Source organism: Cyprinodon tularosa, unplaced genomic scaffold (assembly GCF_016077235.1).
Source record: "Cyprinodon tularosa strain WSP-4 unplaced genomic scaffold, ASM1607723v1 ctg5, whole genome shotgun sequence".
Taxonomy (NCBI): domain Eukaryota; kingdom Metazoa; phylum Chordata; class Actinopteri; order Cyprinodontiformes; family Cyprinodontidae; genus Cyprinodon; species Cyprinodon tularosa.
Window position 1 is genome coordinate 932,360 of NW_024039229.1, and position 23,186 is coordinate 955,545.

General features: G+C 36.3%; 1 protein-coding gene across 2 annotated transcripts; it reads left to right on the forward strand.

Annotated features, from left to right (window-relative positions):
• The first annotated feature begins 128 nt into the window (after positions 1-128).
• On the forward strand, positions 129-22,093 carry LOC119795062 (solute carrier family 2, facilitated glucose transporter member 1-like). Of its 2 annotated transcripts, XM_038302893.1 has the most exons (11): positions 129-395; positions 646-798; positions 11,901-12,002; positions 14,630-14,790; positions 15,746-15,986; positions 16,238-16,400; positions 18,401-18,588; positions 18,926-19,030; positions 19,114-19,212; positions 20,363-20,566; positions 20,734-22,093. In XM_038302893.1, the coding sequence occupies exons 2-11, from the start codon at positions 787-789 to the stop codon at positions 21,070-21,072; spliced, it is 1,614 nt and encodes a 537-aa protein (XP_038158821.1). In that variant the 5' UTR covers positions 129-395; positions 646-786; the 3' UTR covers positions 21,073-22,093. The 2 variants fall into 2 exon arrangements, with proteins under 2 accessions (XP_038158821.1, XP_038158820.1); XM_038302892.1 differs by lacking the exons at positions 129-395; positions 646-798 and having other exon boundaries at positions 11,883-12,002.
• The last annotated feature ends 1,093 nt before the right edge of the window (positions 22,094-23,186 follow it).

The window sequence follows — 23,186 nt, forward strand, 5'->3', positions numbered from 1 at the left end:
AACAGAGAGAGGGAGAGAGAGTGGGGGGGGGGGGGTTTACAAGCACATCCCCACGACCCACTGTGGCAGACCCCCATCCCCCCACGGCATGCGCCAGTTCTGACCAACTAACCGACTAAAGGCTATGCTTCAGCCATGATTGGACGCGGTGATGCTGCTCTGGAATCAAGATTATTTGCAGGCTAAACGAGGGAGGGGATTGCGTCACGACACCGTGGCGTAGCGGCCGCTGATTGGCCGAGCTGAGACGGGTGTAATCATAGCATGTGGGTTACGTGCCTCGTTCCTCGCAGCCCCTTGCAAGGGACGCACTGTGTAGGGCAGCGTTTTCAAAAAAAAAAAAAAAAAAAAAGAGACCTGTTGCAGCCCGCCGTGGGTCCCACCGGTCACGACAGGTGAGTCTCCTCCCACCGATCGAACTGGGATCATATCAGGGATCTTGGATGCTTCTGCTGGGGTAAACTGAGCCAATTGGCCTTCATCTGACTGCAGGGATAGAGGTTAACAAATAGCATCTGCTTATTTTCTTAAAAGCCGTGCATCTTCAAATATTTAAGCAGCGTTGGGGGCGTTTTTAAACCATAAGCAATGCAGAGATGAACTAGTACCACGGACAGCGACTAACGCGGTTTCCATGTTTTGCAGCTGTTGGCTGTGAGGCACCACCTGGCGTCTCCTCCCTCCCTCCATCAACCCTCCACGCCTTTCTTTCTCCTCAGTCTCTGCATCCTGCAGACCTGAAATCCCACTAGACAACGGAGAGAGCATCTATAGCATCTTTTAAAAATGGAAGGCCAGGTGAGCGGATATTTACCCTCTATCCCGTGACTCCTATCCATACAAGATATGTTAGGCTTGTGTGTTATGCAGCTTGTGTAAAAATATAATAAACTTAAGCTAAATTGAAGCAAACGCTTTAATGGTGTAATATCTTGGACATACATTTGTTTATAATGGGCTGTAAGAGTCTCTAAGCAGTGCTTTGTGGGCGGTAATGTATGCTATAAGGTTTCCATGAGTCACCAATGTTGCCATGAGTCTCTGAACATGCCGTGGATGTGTTATGGGTGGGATTTAATGCATGTTTTCCGAGGATTTTAGAGTCAATGTAATCATATTTCATAAGTGGACATGCAGTCTGCAGGCAATGTGAAGGAGGCCACATTTTAACTGATATATTTATTGAGCAATGCAAATATTTAAATGTGAGCATAAATGGTGAAATGCTTTGTTATATCATTTTCTGTTAACTTATCACATCCACTCAAAAAAGGATTTAAAAGACTAAAAATACATAAACTGTAAAAAATATCTGCTTGTTTAATAACAGCACAGAATACAGAACTATAATCTGCCTCTTTTTTTTCTCCTTTGGCTTTTTTAAAATTCCCTTTGATTGAATTTGTTTTTAATTTCTAATTCAAATGATACCAGAACCTCCTCAGCAGTCATCAAGGGCTCCAGAAGTCTGTTAATCTTTCATTCATATAAGTCAGGTGTATGGCAGCACAGTGACGGCTTAAACATGCAGGGCAGTGGTCCCTGAGGAGAACCACTGATGTAAAGGACTCCTGGGAAATAGAGAACGCTAGATGCAGATGACCAAACATGCAATACATGCCAGAAAAATAGATTACAGCTCGTTTTATGAGAAAGGCACCTAAACATAAAACCTACATTCAGACTGTGCATGACATAAATAACATACTTTATTGAGGACATAATCAAGTGAAGAGTGTGGCATGCATATATGTTCAGCCTTCCAGAGTCAATGCTTTGTAGAAGTACCTTTACTACAGGAACAGCTACATTAACATTATGCTCCATTATTCTTTAAAAATCACAACAGCTAAATCAGGATGAACAGAGGCTCTCTTTGCTACCGAGCATCAATTCGATTTAAATCTGAACTTTGCCATCCTCATGGGATGATTTTATCTAACCTGCTCTGTTGTTGCTATGCAGCTACCAGGCTGTATTTCCAGACTGCCTCATACTTCTGTATTTAGATCCATCCATCTTCCCCATAGAAAGGTATCCTCAGACCATGACACCGCCATGTTTCACTGTGGAGAAGGAGTGTTCAGGATGCAGTCTTGTACTCATACAGTAGCAGTTTACAGGTAGTCCATTAAAGGTCACCTTCAGCTTCATTCCACAGAAGCAATGTTCCACATGTTTCCTGTGTCCCATAAAGGGCAGCATTATATCTTGGAGTTTTATTTTGGAGTATCAGAGTTTGTGCCTGAAAAACTTCTTAGAGCTTGGTTTTTGTATTGCAGTCAATGTCCTTGTGTTATACTCACTGTTTTCCATTACTTTTACTTAGAGTAATTATACTTGAAGTTTAGTTTGATTTTTTTTATTATTTAGTTTTGTGTTTTGGCTACTTTGTTTTGTTATTTTGGTTATTTTGTCATTTAGATTATTCATCTTTGTTATTTTGCATATTGAATGTTATTACTATAACTAATTAGTGTTATTACTTTGGTTATTATTATTATTATTTTTATTTAGATTATTTTGTTTTGCTATTTTGATCATTTAGTTGTATTACATTGACTATTTAGTTGAATGTTCTCCGTGAAAATTAAAGACTGTTATTCTTTCAGGATCGGGGGTCTTTGATTTTACTTGTCTTTTTCATATAAAGTTGTTCTGGGAGGTTTACATTCCCTATATATATATATATATATATATATATATATATATATATATATATATATGTTATTTATGTATTATTACCCTATACCCTATTATTATTATATATATGCAGCTACCAACTACCTGCATATATTATTTACTTACCCTATTATTTATAGGTTATGTCATCTGTCATTGTCAATGACAGATGACATAACCTATAAATAATATACATATTATTTACATTTGTCATCTGTCATTTTCAATTAATTTTACTGGCAGCTGATTTTTTTCTGTCTTTAAAGGAAGAGTATGTAACCTTAAAGCTCAGCTGTAGATGTATTCATGATCAGATGAACTGGAGATGTAGGCATAACATGATAGTTGTAGGCTGAAAAAGGCAGAAGATGGCTGAACTGGCTGGTGACAGAGGCATGGCAGGTCATGATCAGTGTCAGAAGCCAATGAGAATGCAGTGAGTGCAGGAGAACCATAGAAACAAAGGAAGGCAGGCTGTGTACTCAAGCACTGGGAATGAACCCCGTGCAGGGAAAGAGACAGTCTGGCAGAGACTGACTGTGAGAAGCAGGATTTAAAAGGCAGGATAAAAGCTGGGGGGAATGAGGGTGATTAGCAGACAGACAGGTATATTTGCTCTCACTAATTATCAGATTCAGAGCACATGTCAGTGGCAGGCAGGTAACCCAAAGACAAGGAAACAGAGGATCCCTTCATGACAATTTCAACATTTGTTGTGACTAAACACCAAAATTACAATAATTTATTTAAAGTAAAACATTTAAAACGTAGACCTCTTAGCCCAAACATTACGGCCTAATGTATGCAGTGTAAATGTAAGGAGCAATTGATCCCTGATCTACTGAAAACATCTACACTTTAATGTCCATGTTTATGTATTCTGTTTTTTTATCATAAGCTCATAGGAATCAGCTTTGCTGTTCGGTTTGTGAATTCCTGCTGGTTATCTTTAGAAAAGTGGTTTTCATTGGTGAATTTACAGCAGTTCAGGCAGCTTGCATGTCATTGTGAACATGTGTCAATATATTGACGTGTTACTGACCAAATGTTAGAAAGGAGTGTCAGAGGGCAGGGTGAAGGGGGGGGCCTCAGGGACACATGACTAATGGTCAATGTAAATAAGCTGGGGAAAACATTTCAGCTGAAGATCCAAACAGATCCTCAAGAGGTTTAGACAAAATACTAAGGCTACTGCAGGCCTAAATGCTCAATTCCAAATTTTTTTGAGTAAACTGCATTCATACAAATTAAGTTCCCCGCATGTGCAGTAGAAGACGCAGTGACATCACAAGCAAGTGCGCTCTGTGTTTACAGAAGTGAACATGGATGGCTTTGAAGGGGCGCATCTAATGATCTTTCCTAACATTAAAACTCAATCTTTTCAAGATGATTAAACATAAATACTACTTTACGCATTATTGTTCATCATGGTTGTGGTTTTTCTTGCCGCTTCTCCATTGAAAGCCACAGAATAGTGACCTTTGCTGGGTATTAATGTCGTTCAGGTCGGATTAATCCGACCTGGCTGTTCACACACAGGTCGCATTTGAAAAGAGCAGAATTGTATGGGATTCAGGACCACATAGCCAAGTTTCCTGGGTCACATTGGAAAAAATCGGATCTGCCATGAAAAGATCAGATACAGGTCACATATGGGCAAAAAAATCGGATTTGGGTAACTTTAGGCTGCTCATAAAATATCAATTGGAAATTAATTATTGTATCACCAACAATTTAATTTAAAAGGAAATGTTTTAATGTTAGGTCTTATCTTTTGCCAATGATCAGCCATGTTTTCTTATTCTATAGGTTTTGCTTTTATATTTCTTTGCTTTTTTAAAGTAGGCTGCTGTGTTTCTCTAATAACACAAGCTGCATGACTTTTATTTAGTAAAACACACAGCTGTAACTTAGTGTTTTAGGCCAGTTGTCTTTTTCTGCTTCCTTATGGATGCCACCTGTTGAAGAAGAGCGGATCCTTGATTTTATTCAGTTAATTTAAGCCTCTCTCATTACTTTTGTGACCATAATGCATGTGTGCCTTTGGCTCCGTGGTAGCTTGGGGTTTATTAGCCTGCGTCAATAAAACTGCAGATTCCAGCTTTGGGTGAGAATGTGGAAGGGGGGGAGGTATGGAGACTATTGACAGACAAACACAGATTTAATTAGTTAAATGTCAACTGGGTGCACTGGACTGAAATAGTTGCAAATAGCCTCATTTTCTTCTTTCTTCGTTTATTTTACATGGATCTAGATAGGCCCATACATCTGCATTTAATGACTGCATGATGCTGTGGTGAAATGGTTTCCATAGTAACACCATATCTGCTAAGCTGGTCTGCCTGCTATCCCAGGCTGCTAGAGAAAGCTGCTGAATAATACTAAATTTTAAACATCCCAAACTCTTTTTTTTTAAACACTTTTTTTATGCTGGGAATTTGAACCAAGTGGGAAAATATTCTGTGATCCGGGAGAACAAAATGGTTGAAAATCAGGTGAGTTCCTCAGCTTTTAAAGAAAAAAAATGTCATTTATGAGAGAAAGCTTAGCTAACAAGCAGCGATTTTGCCTTACTATTGATCACTGCGGAGACATTTGAGTGCAGTCATGTGATTTGGGAATCTTACTGAGTCACTGTTACATGACAAAAAAACTAATAGAAACGGTCATTGAAGGAGAAATGGAGAGAATAGAGGAGCAGATCGTCCTCATTCTAAGTAGCTTTACTCTTTGGGTCTGAGTTTCATGTTTCCTCTGTTGTGCTGCGGCTGATGCCACTCTGCCTTCATTGCATCTGTTAATTAAATATACAGTGATGTTGATGTTTTTTCAAGCAGATGTGAATGATTAGGTTTCCTGTCCAGAGGGGTCCTAGTGTTGGCCTAGTGGGTTAGAGCAGTGCAGTTGTCCTCTGATAAGGTTGCAAGAACCCGGTTCCGCTGAGCGTTTCCCGGGCACCACGCTATGGCAGCCCACTGCTCCCCAAGGGGACGGGTTAAATTGCAGAGTGAATTTCCCCATTGTAGGACAATAAAGGGATTTACATTTATGTTTATTGGCATAATTAACACTTTATATTCAATTTTTTTGATTTTGCAATAGCTTAGTTTTAAACAAAAATCAAAAATGATACATAAATTATCCAACTTCTAACTTGAAAGCATTTATCCAGTGAGCTTAGCAGCCCTTAAAAAAGAAAAGTGGTAAAGTTCTTGGTACAAAATCTTTAAAACACATTTAAATTAAGTCTCTCTTTTTCATATTTATACTGCGATTTTTTCAGGTTTATTTTAAACTCACCATTTCTCCATCTCTGTCAAAGTCTAAAGAACTAAAAATATGTGGAAAACCAGTGGATTTAAAATATTCCTGTATCTTGTGTTAAAAATGTCTAACTGATCGAGGTCGTACAAAGCTCTCCCTACGGAGGCACCAGGATTTTATGTGTTCAAAAAATTATTATTTTTTTCTACAAAAAATTATTTAGACTGAACTTTTCTCCCAATGGATAAATTAAACTCATTAAAGTTTTTTTTTTACCTAAACATTTCAGTGCACTGATCCTCTTTCCTCAATAGGGGTAAATAATTGTGGCAAACACTGTGTATAGACTTAGACTTAGACTTCTTTGTCATTTTGTATGCACAGAGTGCATACAGAACGAAATTGCGTTACATACAGCTTATGAACGTTGCATTGATATTTCAAATGGCACAAGTTAAATACAAAAAGTGCAGCAGTGGTCAAAGTGTGAACAGTGGAGAGGATAAGAGACAGTGTGCAAGTTGCAGTGGTTCAGTGCAAATAGGCATTTGTGCAAAAAATGCGTTATTGAAAATAGAAATGAGATGAACAATTTAAGGGCTAAAAGTTAAACGTTAAACGTTTAGCCATTAATATTTAGCCATTAATGTTTTTAGAGCATCACAAATAAAGAAAACATAGTTCTAATCATGTTTATAAACTGCATGGATCACATGATTTATTTATTTTTTTGTCAGATTTAAGCTATTGGATGTGGTAAAATATTTTTAAAATAGCCTTTAGGGTTGCAGCTATGCATGTTAAATGATAACTGAATATTTTTTCCAATTTCTTAATGCCTTATTATTAAATGAAGATATATTTATTAGATAAAGCAGTAGATTAAAAGATAGAAATACGTGAAAGTCTTTTAGTTTATTCTTATTGTGAGCAAATGGCAGTGACTCATCCATCTCTAACAGACACACCCAGGGCTTTCATTCTAGCAGGAAGGCATTATCGATGACTTTCAAAGGTCTCCTGATTCCTCAGGGGACAAAAACTGAGAAGAATAGGTAAAAGGTTTATTTAACGAAAAGAAATTGTTTTCTTTTCGAACAAGAGTGCAGAATGTGTTGGGGCATGGATAAGGGGCATGTTTCATAAATGATCCTTACTCTAAAAAGAACACTTTATTAATCACATGACTGCTACAGCTTGGAGCAGCTCCTGTAATCAAAATGTCATCGATCTGTTTTAATGCAAAGAGCGACACAACGTTATCTCATCTTATTTTGACTTTGATAGTTTGATTTCCATTACTGCAGAGATCCAAAACTTTTATGAACTCATTCCAGCTAATAAATACCTCAAAGTTTTTTTTAGCACCATTCAAATAGACCCATTAAGTAGCGAAAAAAGTCAACTTTAGTTCATGAAATAAATTAGTATAGAGTCAAGCTAAGTTCGATTGAAGGATTTAAGAAAATCTCTATTTATTTTGTGTTTTTTTGTTGTTGTTGCTTACAGTTTTCTTCTGATTTCCAATGCTACAAAATGGTCTTTAGGATGATCGACAATCTGATGGAGTATCCTCATATTAGACTTGTAAAATCATGTAGAGAAAGAAAGGAGAAGGGCCCAAAAAAATATTAAGTTCAAGAGTCAGAACTTCGATCTGGTTGAACTGTAAAGTGCCTTGAGATGACATGTGTTGTGAATTTGGCGCTATATAAATAAACTGAATTGAATTGAATTGAATTGAATTGAATTGAATTGAATTGAATTGAATTGAATTGAGGTGGTTTGGTGGCACGTTTCCCCAGACAGGTTTTTAATTCCATTATTTAACTCTATCCCAGAGTCTTAAGGAGCAAAACCATCATTCTGACTTTTGTAAAAGGCTCAGCTGTAAATTTATCCTCTCCTGTCGCCCCTGCCAGACATTTAAATATATTATATTTATATATATTTATAAACCTGATTTTACTTTAATCTTTCTTTTGAAGCCTCTTTTGTCAACACAATCTCAAGGATAAAATGCAGCATTTTTTTCCAAGTCCAAACCAGTTCAAGCACAAGCTGCGGCACTAAATGTGGTGTTAAATCCACAGAATTTGCCCTGGATATATCATTGCAGACAACTGAAAACAAACACCAGAAAGGCTAAGATGCCTTTGTAGACCTTCCGCCGAAAATTCTACATAACTACTACGTTTTGACTAGTCAGAGTGATTCAATATATCTTAAATAAAGCCGTCTGGATTAAAAAAATGTTTAAGATACCTCTAATTCCTGTTGAGATATCTTCAAAGGAATTTCGACTAGTCAAAAATAAAATTCTAGATATCTATAACATGGATACATCTAATCATTATTTGCTTTTAAGATATCTGGAATTTAATTCCGACTACTCAAATCCTCCTTTAAGATATCTTGAAATACTGCATAACAAGGTAATTTGAGATATCTCTCATTTAAATTTATGATTAGTCAGAACAAAAAATTAGATTTTTCAAATTCACTTTCCGAATAGTCATAGTTTAATTGTTGATATCTGAAATATACCTCTCAGATAGTAAGTAATGTTTTGCAGATATGTTAAACTGGAGACCCTTAACAAATTAATAGTAAATCTGACGTCATTTAGACTACTCATAATTTAATTGCAGATTTATGAAATAAGTATTTTGCATGACCAAATACAGTATAAATATACAGATATCTTATTTACTAATATGTCTAGTCAAAAACGGATTCAAGATATCTGGAATGAAAACGTGGTGAAGATGATTTTATGATAAAAAGGCCTGCCATACTTGTTGTGCTCTTCCAGGGACTGAGGGACTGACTTGGCGGGAGCTCGTGTGTTGCAGTTACCATAGCGACAGTGCGTGCTGACGATGACTTAAGATGATTAAACAGTCGTGCTACTTTTGGCTGCTTAAATATAAAACACCTCACAGTTTAGTGGAAGACCAAGATCATCGTCTTACAGTCAGTTTCACTGTAACTACTTTAGTTTATGTCACAATTTAAGCAATAGATAAACGAATAAAACACAGAGGAAACAACCTCATTGTCCTTAATAGTAGTTATGGCCCTGGAAATGAGGATATCCAAAAATGTAATCAGCAGGAAATCAATGTGTAATTAATCAAGGGTGCTAGAAATACTGCTGGTTATATGGTTAATGTTTTATGTCAATTTAAAATAATACAGGACTTTGAATTTCATTTTTTAAGCATAACAAGGCTTTTGTTGGGCCCTCTATAAGCCTGGAACTTAACGTTACTCCAGACATTTTGAATTGAGAAAGCTTTATGGATGAGAAGCGAAATGTCTTAAAACGGCTTAAAATCTATTTAACTTAAAAGATCTAATCTGTTGCATAAATTCAGGGATTTAAATGTTTCTTTAAAGAAAAAAATAATCAACCTCACAATATCAACAATCTTTGATATCAAGATAATTATTTTACAAAGTTAAACTGCACTGAAACCAATGCATCTATAAAACAGCTTAGGTTGTTAAAAAAACTTGATAAATAAACATCAGGTGGTAATTGAGGATTAATAGCTTATAAGTTACTTCATATAATAAATGTCAAATGAAACAAATGTTTTTAACAATATTATAAAAATACATAAAAAAAAATCTCAGGGTTTCCATTTTTAAAGAAAATTGTCAAGGAGAAAAGATCATCCAAGAAAAAGATCCTATTTTTTTAATCTACATTAATGAAAGGATTCCTGTCTGTCTGTTGAGTGGGACAGAGTTTCTGCTGCTGGTGTTTTATAAAAATCTTGGATATTTTGCTTTCATTTCGAGAAACGGTTCCACCACAGCAAACTGCAATCTTAGCCTCCCTATTAGGGTCAGGGGGCAAATCTTCGCGATGCACATTCAATATCTACAGACCTTCCAACAAACCCTGGGGTTCACTGCTCTCCGCCAGATCATTTTCAGCATTTCATTCCTCCCTCTGCTGCTTCTATCATTGCTTTTCACTTCTCCAGAGGTTGACAGGTTCGAGCAATAATAACTTGTATTGTATTCATTTTATGCATTAAATCAGATTAGATTTGCATTCTTGTGTCAGATGTATTGATCGGCAGATGCGATAATGTTCTTCTTTAAAGAAGTCATGTTGTAGTTCCTTTTATTTTCCTTCCATCCCAAACAAAGGCTCCAGCCCTTTGCATCAAACAGCTGCAGCGTATTCACTGTGCTAATATTGCCTGACCTTATTGTGATATTGCTAAAGCAGAGGATCACCTGAGGTCGGCCCACGTCTCTCTGCTGTCTCAGCAGCAGCAGCCCGTTCTGCACACTCAGCCTCTTAGTCCCTCAGCTACTGACTTTGTGTCTAACATAAGCAGAGGCAATAACACAGTGACCTAGATTATCAGGTTTTCATGCTGCCCTGAGAAAATTACACATGGTTCATTAATTTTTCATGATGCTGTATGTTAAGAGTGGTGCAGATGAATGTCTTTTACTAAGGTGTTTAGATGCAGACCTTAGCATTCTCACATGGTCCTCAGTAAATCACATATAGAGCATTATTTATTCATGGAAGCATGTGTTAAAGCAATTTAATTAACCTCGGATGATATGTGTATGTGTAACACAGTGGCTTTTTGCTTCTGGCTAAAACATGTCTCCAAGATGTCGGGCAGCTTTATTACAAAGAAATTTGATTTAACTGATGTGGCAAGAATGTATTTCACTGTTCACTTTTTAGCCTATAGTTTATTGTAAGATTCTATTAATAAAGTTTAATCCTAAAGAAACTGCTGATAGATATGGAAATAGTCTGTTACTGGTTAATACACTGGAAAAAATAAAAATCTAAGATAAATAAGTGCATTTGTTCATGAATTGAGGAGGTAAAAGAGACATTTTGCCAATGGAACAAGACAATTTCCATTTAAAATAAGAAAACACAACTGCATTGTCTTATTTCAAGTGCATTTTATCTAATTATCTTATTTTAAGAGTAAAAATACTCATTCCATTGGCAGATCATCTCATTTACCTACTCAAAATAAGGGTAAATACACTTAACTTATTAAATTTTTATTTATCTCTAGATCGTTTTTCCAGTGTAAAAAGTGTGTTAACTTTAATTTGACAATTTTCTTATTGCTAGTTGCTGAAATTGAAGCAAACAACAAAAAAAGAAAAAAACAAACAAAAGATTAAGACAGATTTATGAAAATACAGAACATGTGTCTGTCAGACATCTTAAACACTTGGAAGCTTATTTTCAAAAGTGGAAAATAGAAATAAAACAAATTTTATTGAGTGATTAAGAATAATTTTCATCATCATGTAACAAAACAGGAATCCCTCTGCAGCAGTTGTACCTACAGTATAGTATTTACTTAAGGAAATTGCTGGTTATTTGTCTTTAAAATGGTGCTTATCTATTTCCGTCAAAGTATTATTATTTTCCTTTAAATATTGCCCCATGTAAAATAAAACAGTGAAGATCTTGTTAACTGTGCTGACACTCAATGAGGTTTCAAACGCCTTATTGTAATGAAGGTTTATTCCATTTTCTGTCATTATTAGATAAATTGATGATATTAAAGAAGGGGCCAGGCTGAACCACAACATCTGTGCAATCAAATTTCATTTGAATTTATCCGATTATATTCAGGAAAGAGTCAAACTGAGTCAAACACACTGTGGATCACAGAGAAGCTGTTAGCAAGGCCTAAAAAAACAACCTCTAAATAGATAGATATGTATATATTTGTCAGAATTATTTCCTAGTAGCTGTGTGTGGAAGTAGGATGCTTTATTTGCTGAATCACTGACCAGTCTGCTGCCAGCACCTCAGTTTAAAATGTCAGTGTCCTTCTCTCGGTGTATCACATGCCATTAAGATCTCAGATTTCATATTTATTTTTGTACCAATCCAATCAAGCTCAATTATTCTTCTTTCCATGACTCTGTCCTTTCAGAAGAAGCAAGTTACTGGTTATCTCCTGTTCTCGCTGGGCACCGCTGTCATCGGCTCTCTGCAGTTCGGTTACAACACTGGAGTCATCAACGCTCCTGAAGAGGTTGGTGTAGATTATCTCCTGACCACCATACATAAAACATGTTTTTTTTATTTTTTTAAGTGCAGTCAGATGGGAAGACTTTAAATATTCCATTTCAATTCTTCCGAATGAAAGCAGACAATGTTTTTTCCCCTGCCTTTGGAAAACTTTTTAATTATTTATTGATGGTTCCATCTTTTAATTGATTCAGATACGAAGGCAAATTTTGCAATGTATGGAGGATAAAAAGTGCCAAAATTAAATAAATAAATACAGCATTAAATAAATAATTAAATGTGTCAATAATTAATTAAATGTGGGATTAAATAAATAAATAAGGAATTAAATATATAAATGTGTCATTAATTTAATAAAATACATCTTCATTTTATTAAAAAAATATATATTATTATTTCAGTGTGCATTTAATTATTTTATGGTCCTGTGTCGCAGTGCATCAAAACCATTAAAATAATCTGTCAAACTCACCCATCAAAGTTAGGGGGCGGTTATCTAACACCTGATTGGTCACCCTGCACATTAAGGCGAAGCAAATCGATTACAGAGACTGTGATCCACAGGTTGTGGACATACTCTGATACAGAAGGTGGCGGCTCGATTCGCGTTAACCCCGCCCCCTAACTTTGATGGGTGAGTTTGACAGATTCTTTGAATGGTTTCGATGCACTGCGACACAGGACCATGAAATAATTAAATGCACACTGAAATAAATATATATTTTTTTTTTATAAAATGAAGACGTATTTTATTAAATTAATGACACATTTATATTTTTAATTCCTTATTTATTTAATGAATTACACATTTAATTATTTGTTTATCGCTGTATTTATTTATTTAATTGTGGCACTTCATATTAGTGACGTGGTTTTAATTAATGAATAACACATTTATTTATTTAATTCCACATTTAATTAAGTATTGACACATTTAATCATTTATTTAATGCTGTATTTATTTATTTAATTTTGGCACTTTTTATCCTCCATAGGCAAATTTTGCAATGAAATAGATCTAAACATTTAAAATATTCAGCTCATGGATAAAAGCTGAAGTATTACAGCCTTAATCCAGGTACCAACACTAAAAAAAAAAAAAAAGAGAGTAACCAGAGCCTGTATTAAAAACCTTGAAAAACACCTAAATATTTAATTGTTAAGACTCATTATTAGACCATATTTACCAGCACTGAAAGGAAGAAGGGGTTATTCCGGAAATGCTGTGTGCTTAAAAGCATTATTGATAGAGTGATCTCACAAGTGGTTTTTGCTCCAATGATTAATGGAGCTTCCACCTGAGGAAAATTTAGAACAGCAGAGGAGTCATAATTCTCAGGATCTGTGTATTTTTGTTAGAGAAATAAATCAGGAAGTGCGACTTTTCAACTATCCTGGCAATAAAACTGTCACAGCTATAAAGAGTTATTGGAAAATCTATATATGTGGGATACATGACAAAATATAGTTGGTAAATGTTACATCTTTAATTCTAGATAAACTTTTAAGGTCTATGATGACAAACTATCTCCTTTTACCCCATTAGTATGAACAGCAGAGGTGTCAAGTAACAAAGTACAAATACTTTGTTACTGAAGTAGAAATTTTGGCTATCTATTCTTAACTGGAGTAATTATTTTTATCGATAACTTTTTACTTCTACTCCTTACATTTTTATCAAAATAATTTGTTTCATCCAGACAATTAATTTCCTTTTGTTTGGACTTGGTGCTGCATCACCACATAACAATATCAATAGTTTTTCAAGATGATGCAAAGTTAAATTTGACACTGTTACTATTAGTTATAAAATTAAGAAAATTAAGTATAAGGAAGTTATCATCCTGAATTGTAGAAAAATTTTTCTTGAAGCATCTATCCTACTTTTTTACTTTTATACTTTAAGTAGTTCAAAAATGATACTTTTACAGTTTTACTTGAGCAAAAAGCTTAAGTTGATACTCTAACTTCTATAGAAGTGTTTTTAATCAGTAGAATTCATACTTTTACTTCAGTAATAAACAATAATACTTTTAACATCTCTGATGAAAAGTTCATAAATGTGCAATATTGCAGTTCAATTCAGTTTATTTATATAGCGCCAATTCACAACACATCATCTCAAGGCACTTTACAGTTCACCAGATCATCCAGTCAAATTGACTCAAAGTTTTCTATCTAACTGGAAAACCAGTTGATTGCATCGACTCATTGACTCGAATGCAATTCCTCACACTAAGCATGTTTGTAGTGACAGTGGAGAGGAAAAACTCCCTTTTATTTAAGTCAGGAGGCTTGACCAAAGCACTTTACACTAGATTTATTCACCCAGAAAAAGCAGAGGGAGCGTAATGTTAGAGAGTGAACTAACAGATTTTGCAGAGTGGGAGAATAGAGATAGAATGAAGCAGAATGATGAAATGGGGGTCCCTATGTCCTCCAGAAGTCTAAGCCTATAGCAGCATAACTATAGAGATAGCTCAGGATATGTAAATATTTAAATTCTAAGCACATCTAAGCTAGTTAATCAGGCTATAAACAACCATTTTCTAGTTTGTCTTACAGTCAAATGCATTTTAAGAGATTTCAGAGATTTTTATCTTTAAACCAAACATCTGTTTTCGTTCGTAGAAACTGCGATCTTTCTTCAATAACACCTGGATGGAGCGTTATGGCGAGCCCATCAGCCCAGGGGTTTGCACCATCGTCTGGAGTGTTGCTGTGTCCATCTTCAGTGTGGGCGGCATGGTGGGCTCCTTCAGTGTGGGCGTCATGGCCAACCGATTTGGCAGGTTGGAGATAAAACTATATTTATTGAAGTATCCTTGATATTTCAAATTTGCTTTTGATTTGCATTGTTGGTTATAGTAATATTCTCAGGGTGCTCATCTTTTAATTTAACATTTATTCATTTTGGCTTTAACTTTTTTAAGTTGGTATCTTCACCTTTATATTTGAGTTTTGCTTTTGATTGTACAGCTTTATGTTGCTTTTGCACCCATCACATTTGTACGGAAGAGGATTAGGGCCACTGGAAAAAAAAAATGATAACTGATTTTTCCATTTTATTTCAGTTTAACATAGGATTCTCAGAATTTTGACTTTAATCTCAGAATTCTGACTTTAATCTCAGAATTCTGACTTTATTCTCAGAATTCTGATTTTTTTCTCAAAATTCTGACAGATAACAAACATGTTAGCAAACAACTCACATCTTTGTCAGTGAAGCTGAGTGCTCCCACATCTCAAAACTTTGAGATTAAAGTCAGAATTCTGAGGAAAAACGTCAGAATTCTGAGATTAAAGTCAGAATTCTTAGAAAAAAGTCAGAATACTCAGAAAAAAAGTCAGAATTCTGACTTTTTTCCCATATTAAACTGAAATAAAATTTAAAAATCAGTTAACTTTTTTTTTTCAGTGGCCCTAATCCCCCATTTGCATGCAATTTTAAGTTGTTTGTTATTTGAATATTGCAATTTTATCCTCCAAACTAATATTTATTCATCAGGTTATTGCCTTAAGAAAGTTTTAGTGTAATTATTCAGTCAACCTCTTTAATTAATAAAAAAAATATTTGCTTTGTGTTATTTCTGTGAGTTTATGGGGTCAGTTTTAATGCAGAACATGCAAACATAGAAATTTATTGGAACCATAAAGCTTCAGAGACATTTAATTTAAATTTCCGTTCCTTCTGCAGAAAGCCTTTGCTGTAGCACTAGCTCATGATTTAATGTTTCTCTCTCTCAGACGGCAATCCATGTTACTGGTGAACTGTCTGGCCGTGATCGGAGGCCTCCTCATGGGTTTCTCCACCATCTGCTACTCCTATGAGATGGTGATTGCAGGTCGTCTGGTCATCGGCCTGTTCTGTGGTCTCTTTACCGGGCTGACTCCGATGTACGTGGGTGAGCTGTCACCAACACCCCTCCGTGGAGCATTCGGTACTCTGCATCAGCTCGGTGTAGTGGTGGGAATCCTGATTGCTCAGGTTAGAAATTTTACCTACTCAAGTACATAAAATGAATACATATGTAAGTAGAATTAAAAGCAATGATGCAATGAATGAGATGCCAAATCTGCTGGATTTAAAACAGGATTGATAATTAATTGGTCATTCAATAATTCATTGGCCTTGATTACTAAAGGATATTTTGATTAACTACTCTGTAGCAGTGGGTTACATCCAGCTTAATCCACTCTAAAACCTAAGTAAGTTCTGGTTTGTGTTTTTGCGTTTAGATCTTTGGTCTGGAGTCTTTGTTGGGTTCCGACCGGTTGTGGCCCCTGCTGCTAGCCCTCACCGTGGTCCCTGCTCTGCTGCAGTGCCTGTTTCTGCCCTTCTGCCCTGAAAGCCCGCGCTTCCTTCTGATCAACCGGCAGAAAGAGGAACAAGCACGCAAAGGTAGTCACACAAAGAAAAGCAAGGATTGAAGAATCTATATTAAAGTTGTGAATTCAGTTAAAGAACGTTTGAGTTTGTTCTCAAATCAGCCTTTCCACTGAGCCAAAATTTATTTATTTTAATCATTCTCAAAATATTTACTCATCTCCTCTTTGATTTCCTCACGTTTTGCTTGTTCCTGTGCTAATAGAGCTTAAATCAAGCTTGTTAAGGTCTCCGTTTTCTATTCTGTTGTATAGCTGGTTTTCAATAGTCAACAAGTCTTTTCTGATGTGACTAGTCAAGTTCCCATTCTCTACCTCCATTTCTCTGTACACTGCCATTTCTAGGTTATTTTGATGTGAATGTATGTGTCCAACATAGTAGGTTGCCTCATGGACTGTGTGGAACCTAATTGGAATGTGTGTGTGTTATATTTAAGGTTTACATTTTTTTTAAACAAACCTTATCTTTAATAAACTTTATGGCCTCAATTAGGATCCACAGAATTTTAATCAAATACTTTTTTTCTTATTTACACTTTAGTACACTTTTTTGTTACTCTACTCACCCTTGCTAACTGTTAGTTTTATGCAGTCAAACTTTGTCATTTTGTTGTGTTAGGACACACTTTTTTCACTCCCCTTCTGCTTCCTGTTGCTGGATACAGGCGATTGCTTTCTGCAGTGCCCTCTAGTGTTTAATAGAAAACCTTTCCCTAAATGAGTGAGGTGAAGGTGTAAATCAGGCATCCCTAAAGTTGGTTTTGGAGGTTTCCCTGCTCCAACAAAGCTGATTTTAATTAAAAAGCTGATTAAAAAGCTGTTGCTCAACTTCAATCATCATAATCAGCTGTGCTAAAGCAGGGACACCTCTAAAACCTGCAGGACTGTGACCCTCGCGGACCGACTTTGGGGATGCCTGGTGTAAAGCAAAGGCACGTTTGCTGCAATGTACATTTTCTCTCAAATCTGATGAACGGATCATCACCATCAGTTATAGAAAAACAATTCAGGTTTCATCCCTGATGTTGCATCATGTCATCCAGAATACATTACATCCCAAATAGTTTAAATAACGGTTCTAATGATGCTCTGTTTCATTCCACTCTACCTATAAATTTAGATCTGCAGAACAGACAGAAGTTCCTCCAATGTTTAGAAGAAGGCTTTTAACTTCTTCCTCATTGGCGTTGAATATAGACTGTCTCTCGAATGAAGGCTAAAAACTTTTCAACTACAGGATCTGAAGTCAAGCTGTTATGGGTTTTTTAAATTATGTTTCAATTGAGTCACAATCTATAGTTTGCTTTGGTTTCCTGCAGCTGGTGTGCTTTTGACTGAAGAAGAAACAACTTGAAATGTAATTTCCAAGCTGTAGAAACTTTTAAATGACAAAATCTCTGAAAAAAAAGATGACTGATGTACAATTAGAGCAAATTGCTTGTATGAGCTGGACTTAATAGTTTTTATGTCTGCTTACGTTAGACCAATCTGTATAAAGAATGTTGTTTAGAAATAATACAGACGGCACATTCAATTCAGTTTGTTTATATAGCATCAGTTCACTACACATCATCTGAAAGCACTTTACAGAAACTATTCAACCAGATTATACATTCAGATTAGTTAAAAGTTTTCTATATAAGGACAACCAGTTGATTGCAAAAGTGTCATTGACTCAACAGCAATCCCTTATATCGAGCATGAAGGACAAAATATAAATGCAAAGAATGAGCCAAAAAGTGGAGAAAGCTTTTTGATTTAGTTCAAAACAGCAGGAATCAGAGGTTTGGAGAACATTTGGAAAATGCTGGTGGAAATACAGAAGGTTGAGTAAGTTAGAGGGTGTTTTTTTTTTAACACATTACCAAGGTCCTCTTATAAGTTTATTTTCTCCTATACACATCTATTCTTACACAAGCTACAAATATTCTGTCTGGCAGCTGAAAACAATGACATGGAGGAATTTCCGCATTCCCATGAAATCATATTTTTTATTACTCTTCAAAACGTTGACAGCTCTGGTTCGTCTGCGTGGCGACGAAGATGTTAACGAGGAACTCCAGGAGATGAAGGAGGAGAGCGCCAAGATGGCGTTGGAGAAGAAGGTGACCATCGCCGAGCTGTTTCGCTCAGCAGCATACAGACAGCCCCTCCTCATCGCCGTGATGCTGCAGCTCTCCCAGCAGCTGTCAGGAATCAACGCTGTGAGTAAAGAACAGCAAACGCTTAGTAAACACACAGCGCGACTCAAATTTAGATATAGATCCACAAAATAAACAAAAGATGTTACCGTAGCAGTTTTGATAATAAATACAGACATGGGCATCCCATTAAAACAACACTAGAACATATAGTTATGATTCAATGTAGAAGATATGATTATTTGTAATTAGTGTTGAATAAAAAATCTGATTTATGTATTTTTTTTCTTTAGTTTCTTAAGAAATCTGATTTTTGAACAATAAAACATTTTATAAAACCTTGATACAACTTTCAGTTTAACCATGATTTTCCTTTTACATCCCTGTTTATGTCTTGCAGGTGTTTTACTACTCTACGGGGATCTTTAGCTCAGCTGGAGTGAAGCAACCCATCTACGCCACTATAGGAGCCGGCATTGTCAACACCATCTTCACCGTCGTCTCTGTAGGTGGACTCAGTAGTTTCTGGAGTTCCTGCATGCCTTTAGTTGCATTCTGAATATAATCAATCCCCTCTCTGTTATTCAGCTCTTCCTAGTAGAAAGGGCTGGAAGAAGGACTCTTCATCTCCTGGGATTGGGAGGGATGGCTCTCAGTGCCCTGCTTATGACCTTCTCCCTCTATCTGGTGAGTTAATAAGTATATCAAATATTTTGAACACAGAGATAGTTAGCATCATGTCTGAGGCCACTAAGCCTCCATAAATCAGTGGTTTGAACACATCCCATGCAGGGAAGCAACTTATTATAAAAACCTTTAAAGTCGTAGGGAAGCGGCTGCTCCAACCATTTCCAAATTCTGCTGAGTTTACACAAGTGAATAAAGTGAATGTGATTGGTCCTTTATCAAATGTTTCTTATTTCTTATTTCAACCGTTGCGTATATTAGCTGCGACATATGAATCAAGTTGCTATGACCAGAATTTGATTGACAGATGACCGTTGATATATGATTGGCTGAATTTAGGTGACGTATAACTGGCCTGCATAGGATAATGAGAAAAAAAAACTGATTTTAGGACAGGATTTTTTTTTTTTTTTTTTAGAAATTTTCTAACTTTTAGGACAAATAGAAAACTTTAAATACATGATTAAGCCAGAATGATTTGACATTTATATATGACTTTCCAAAAACTTTAAACTTAGATCTGCAATTACAACTATGAAGCTGCAATGAATTTAATTAGATTAGATGAGCTTTATTGATCTCACAGCGGAGAAATTCACCGGTCACATATTGGCACAGTAATTAAAGAAGGTGCAAACAAGGAGGAAAAAGGTGCATTAAGGATAAACAATATATATACAGTAAATCAAAATAAATAAGGATTAAGGCACAAGTGTACATGTATTATAAAGTGTAGTAGGTAAGGAACAACGGTGAGGTAGTGGTATGACTATTACATTCACATATATTGCACAGTCAGCATATTGCACAGTCAGCATATTGCACAGAACATGTTTATAAAAGCTGTAGAGCTGAATTAATGTTTTTGTTGAATTATATTTTGATTTTTTTCCCTTTCAAATCATTTAGATTTATTTCTAGCTCATGAAATAATAAATTATTGCCATCATTTCATGTCTCTTTGTTATAATGTTTTGTTCCGGTGGACAGAAATCTGAAGACGGTTCCTAGAAGAATAAAATAACACAGTTACATGGAGTCCTGAGAGGCACGCTGAGATGTGTGCAGATGCTCTCTTTCTCATTAGAGTCTAATCAAATGTTCAGCCAACGAGTCTGATGATTTCCGTTTCTTCCCACTGTTTGAGCAGAAGCACATCGCAGCTATGAGCTACGTGGCCATCCTGGCTGTCATGCTCTTTGTGGCTATGTTTGAGCTGGGACCCGGTCCTATTCCATGGTTCATCGTGGCCGAGCTTTTCTCCCAGGGGCCCCGTCCTGCAGCCATGGCCGTTGCAGGATGCTGCAATTGGACAGCCAACTTCCTTGTTGGAATGACCTTTCCTAAATTAGTGGTGAGAAGATATTCTGATTGATTCCCTTCTTCTCATTCTCTCTGTTTTGTTCCAATGCTCTCTTTTTTTTCTTGTTTGACCTAATTTACTTAAATCTTTATATCAGGTGAGATAATAGATGAGATAATACTAGTTTTGATTGAATTTTCTGATTTCTCTCTCCACAGGAGTTGTGTGGTCCTTGGGTGTTCCTCATCTTCACAGCCTTCCTCATCTTCTTTTTCATCTTCACATTTTTAAAAGTCCCTGAGACCAAGGGAAAGACATTCGATGAGATCTCCCGTGGCTTTGGCTCTGCTCAGCCTTATGCCGCCCCCCCAGCTGATGACCTTGCCACCACCAGCAACGCTGAGAATCGTTCAGCCTCTCCTGAGAAGGAGAAGGTCCCACTGGTGGAAGCGCCGGCAGCAGTTCCTGCAGCAGCCGCAATCGCCCCACCGGCAACCGAAACCACCACCCTTAAAGATAAGAGCAGCGCAGCAGGAGAGCAAACGGGACAAGTCTAAACAGATTTTTCATCGGTTACAGAAATAAGGGGAGGATCACAGAATACAAACACACTGAAAGCATGGAAACTATTTCAATCTCTGTCTCCAACTTTACTGAACATTCCTGAAATCTGCTGTGTCTGTTTAAAGAGTAAGGGTCAGTAACATACATCAGAAACCGTGCAGCTAATCTGTTCACAGTCTTTGAGCAAGTTATTTTAAGGTGAGCATTAAGCGATGCCAAGTTGGATCCATATTTATTAGGTGGCAGAATTTTAAAAATCTGTTTAACTGATTAATTAATTTATTTTTTTAGGTGACATGATTAAATTTATATTGTAGGATGGTTTAACTTGTAACTGAAGTTCCTCTCGGGCGATTACTTTCCTTCCTCTTAGATTGCAGGTATAATAGATCTAAATCTTTTGCTTAAGCTTTTACTGAGATTGTTTGGGCTGCCAAAAGTAAAAACCGTCTTACATTATTATGCAGATTTAACAGCAGCTAAAGGTACTTAAATACAATATCCTTAATCATTCATTATGGTGTAATCCTATGTAATGCTGCCAAGCTGTGATTATAGCCAAGTTATTGGGAAAATTGACATGACTGTGTCTAGAAGAAAGGAATTCTGCTTCATGTTGAGGAAACAGACGCCTGTCGGCTCCTTTTTGAAGGTTGTTTAAAAGAAAAAGAAAGTTGTCACATCATGCGTATACTCGATGGATTACTAACTGAAAGTTCAGACAGTCTTATCAGGTTACTTACTTGTACAAGAGCTGGTATGAGCATCACTAATGGTTTGACATACATTAGTTATACAACTGGTTCCAGTAAAAGAGAAGGACAGTGTATATGCAACCAGAGCAAAGACATTTTTAGCTGTTTATTACTTTGAACCTCACCTAGTATACGGGGTACTAGTAAAAAAAATGTCTGCAAACAAAAAAAGTTTAGCACAAATTACGGCATGGTGATAATGGCTGAAAAACAATTTTTAGGAAGATTTTTTTCCTACCAAATTGGACTAATTTTTTTATTTTTTTTTTCATAATAAGAATTAGTTCCAAAATTTAACTTTTAATTCAATCATCTTCTCTGGGAGGTACGGAGCCCCTAAAGGGACATGGAGGAAAAAATAGAATTTCGCGAGATCCCACAATACTTTTAAGAGATCTCGCAAAATGTTTTGCCATGTCAGCTAGCCGGAAGTAAAACAGACAGTGGAGGTGAAAAGTGTACTGCTATGGGAGGATAATACGCCCATGTGTCAGCTACAACCATGGAGGATGATTTGGAGAGGTTCTTAATTACTAGAGAAATCCCAAAACACGACAGTACATGAATGAAGAGAGACAAGGTCAGTATGCAATCCTACGGAGCCCCTAAAGGGACATGGAGGAAAAAAAAAACTTTTGCGAGATCCTGCAAAACTTTTGCGAGATCTCGCAAAAAATACACTTTTGCGAGATCCCGCAATACTTTTGCAAGATCTCGCAACACTATTGTGGGATTTCGCAAAACTATTGCGGGACATCGTAAAACTATTGCGGGATCTTGCAAAAGTATTAAGGGATTTCGCAAAAGTATTGTGGGGTCTCGCAAAACTATTGCTGGATCTCGCAAAACTATTGCGCGATCTCGCAAAACTATTGCGGGATCTCGCAAAACTATTGCTGGATCTCGCAAAACTATTGCGCGATCTCGCAAAACTATTGCGGGATCTCGCAAAAGTTCTTTTTTTCCCTCCATGTCCCTTTAGGGGCTCCGTAGAGAGGTGACCTTAATTCAAAGGGCAAAGAAATTTAAGCTTTGAAACCTGTTTGGTTAATAATCATGTTTCACAACAAACTATGAAACTATAAGAAATTAAATGTTTGCAGCTAGTGGCATTAACAAGTTTATCAGCTATTAGTCCACAAGAACAAAAAGATGACCTGACATGACTCTGAACTGCTGAAGCCCAAGGAGGAGATTGGTGGAAAAAAAAATTTAATCTTCATAAACAAAACATTTGATTCATTGAGAAAATCGCCCTCTGTTAGGAAAGATAGGCATGACTTAACTATAGGGAGCAGAGGAAGTATATTTATTTATTTGCTTAAAGGGAAATTATTATATTGTTGTGTTAG

Excerpts from the sequence above, each read along its gene's own strand:
- LOC119795062 (XM_038302892.1), top strand. The coding sequence starts at position 11,883 with ATGACTCTGTCCTTTCAGAAGAAGCAAGTTACTGGTTATCTCCTGTTC. Across the intron at positions 19,031-19,113 it reads CCATCTTCACCGTCGTCTCT|CTCTTCCTAGTAGAAAGGGC; the intron begins GTAGGTGGACTC and ends TCTGTTATTCAG. Across the intron at positions 19,213-20,362 it reads TGACCTTCTCCCTCTATCTG|AAGCACATCGCAGCTATGAG; the intron begins GTGAGTTAATAA and ends CTGTTTGAGCAG.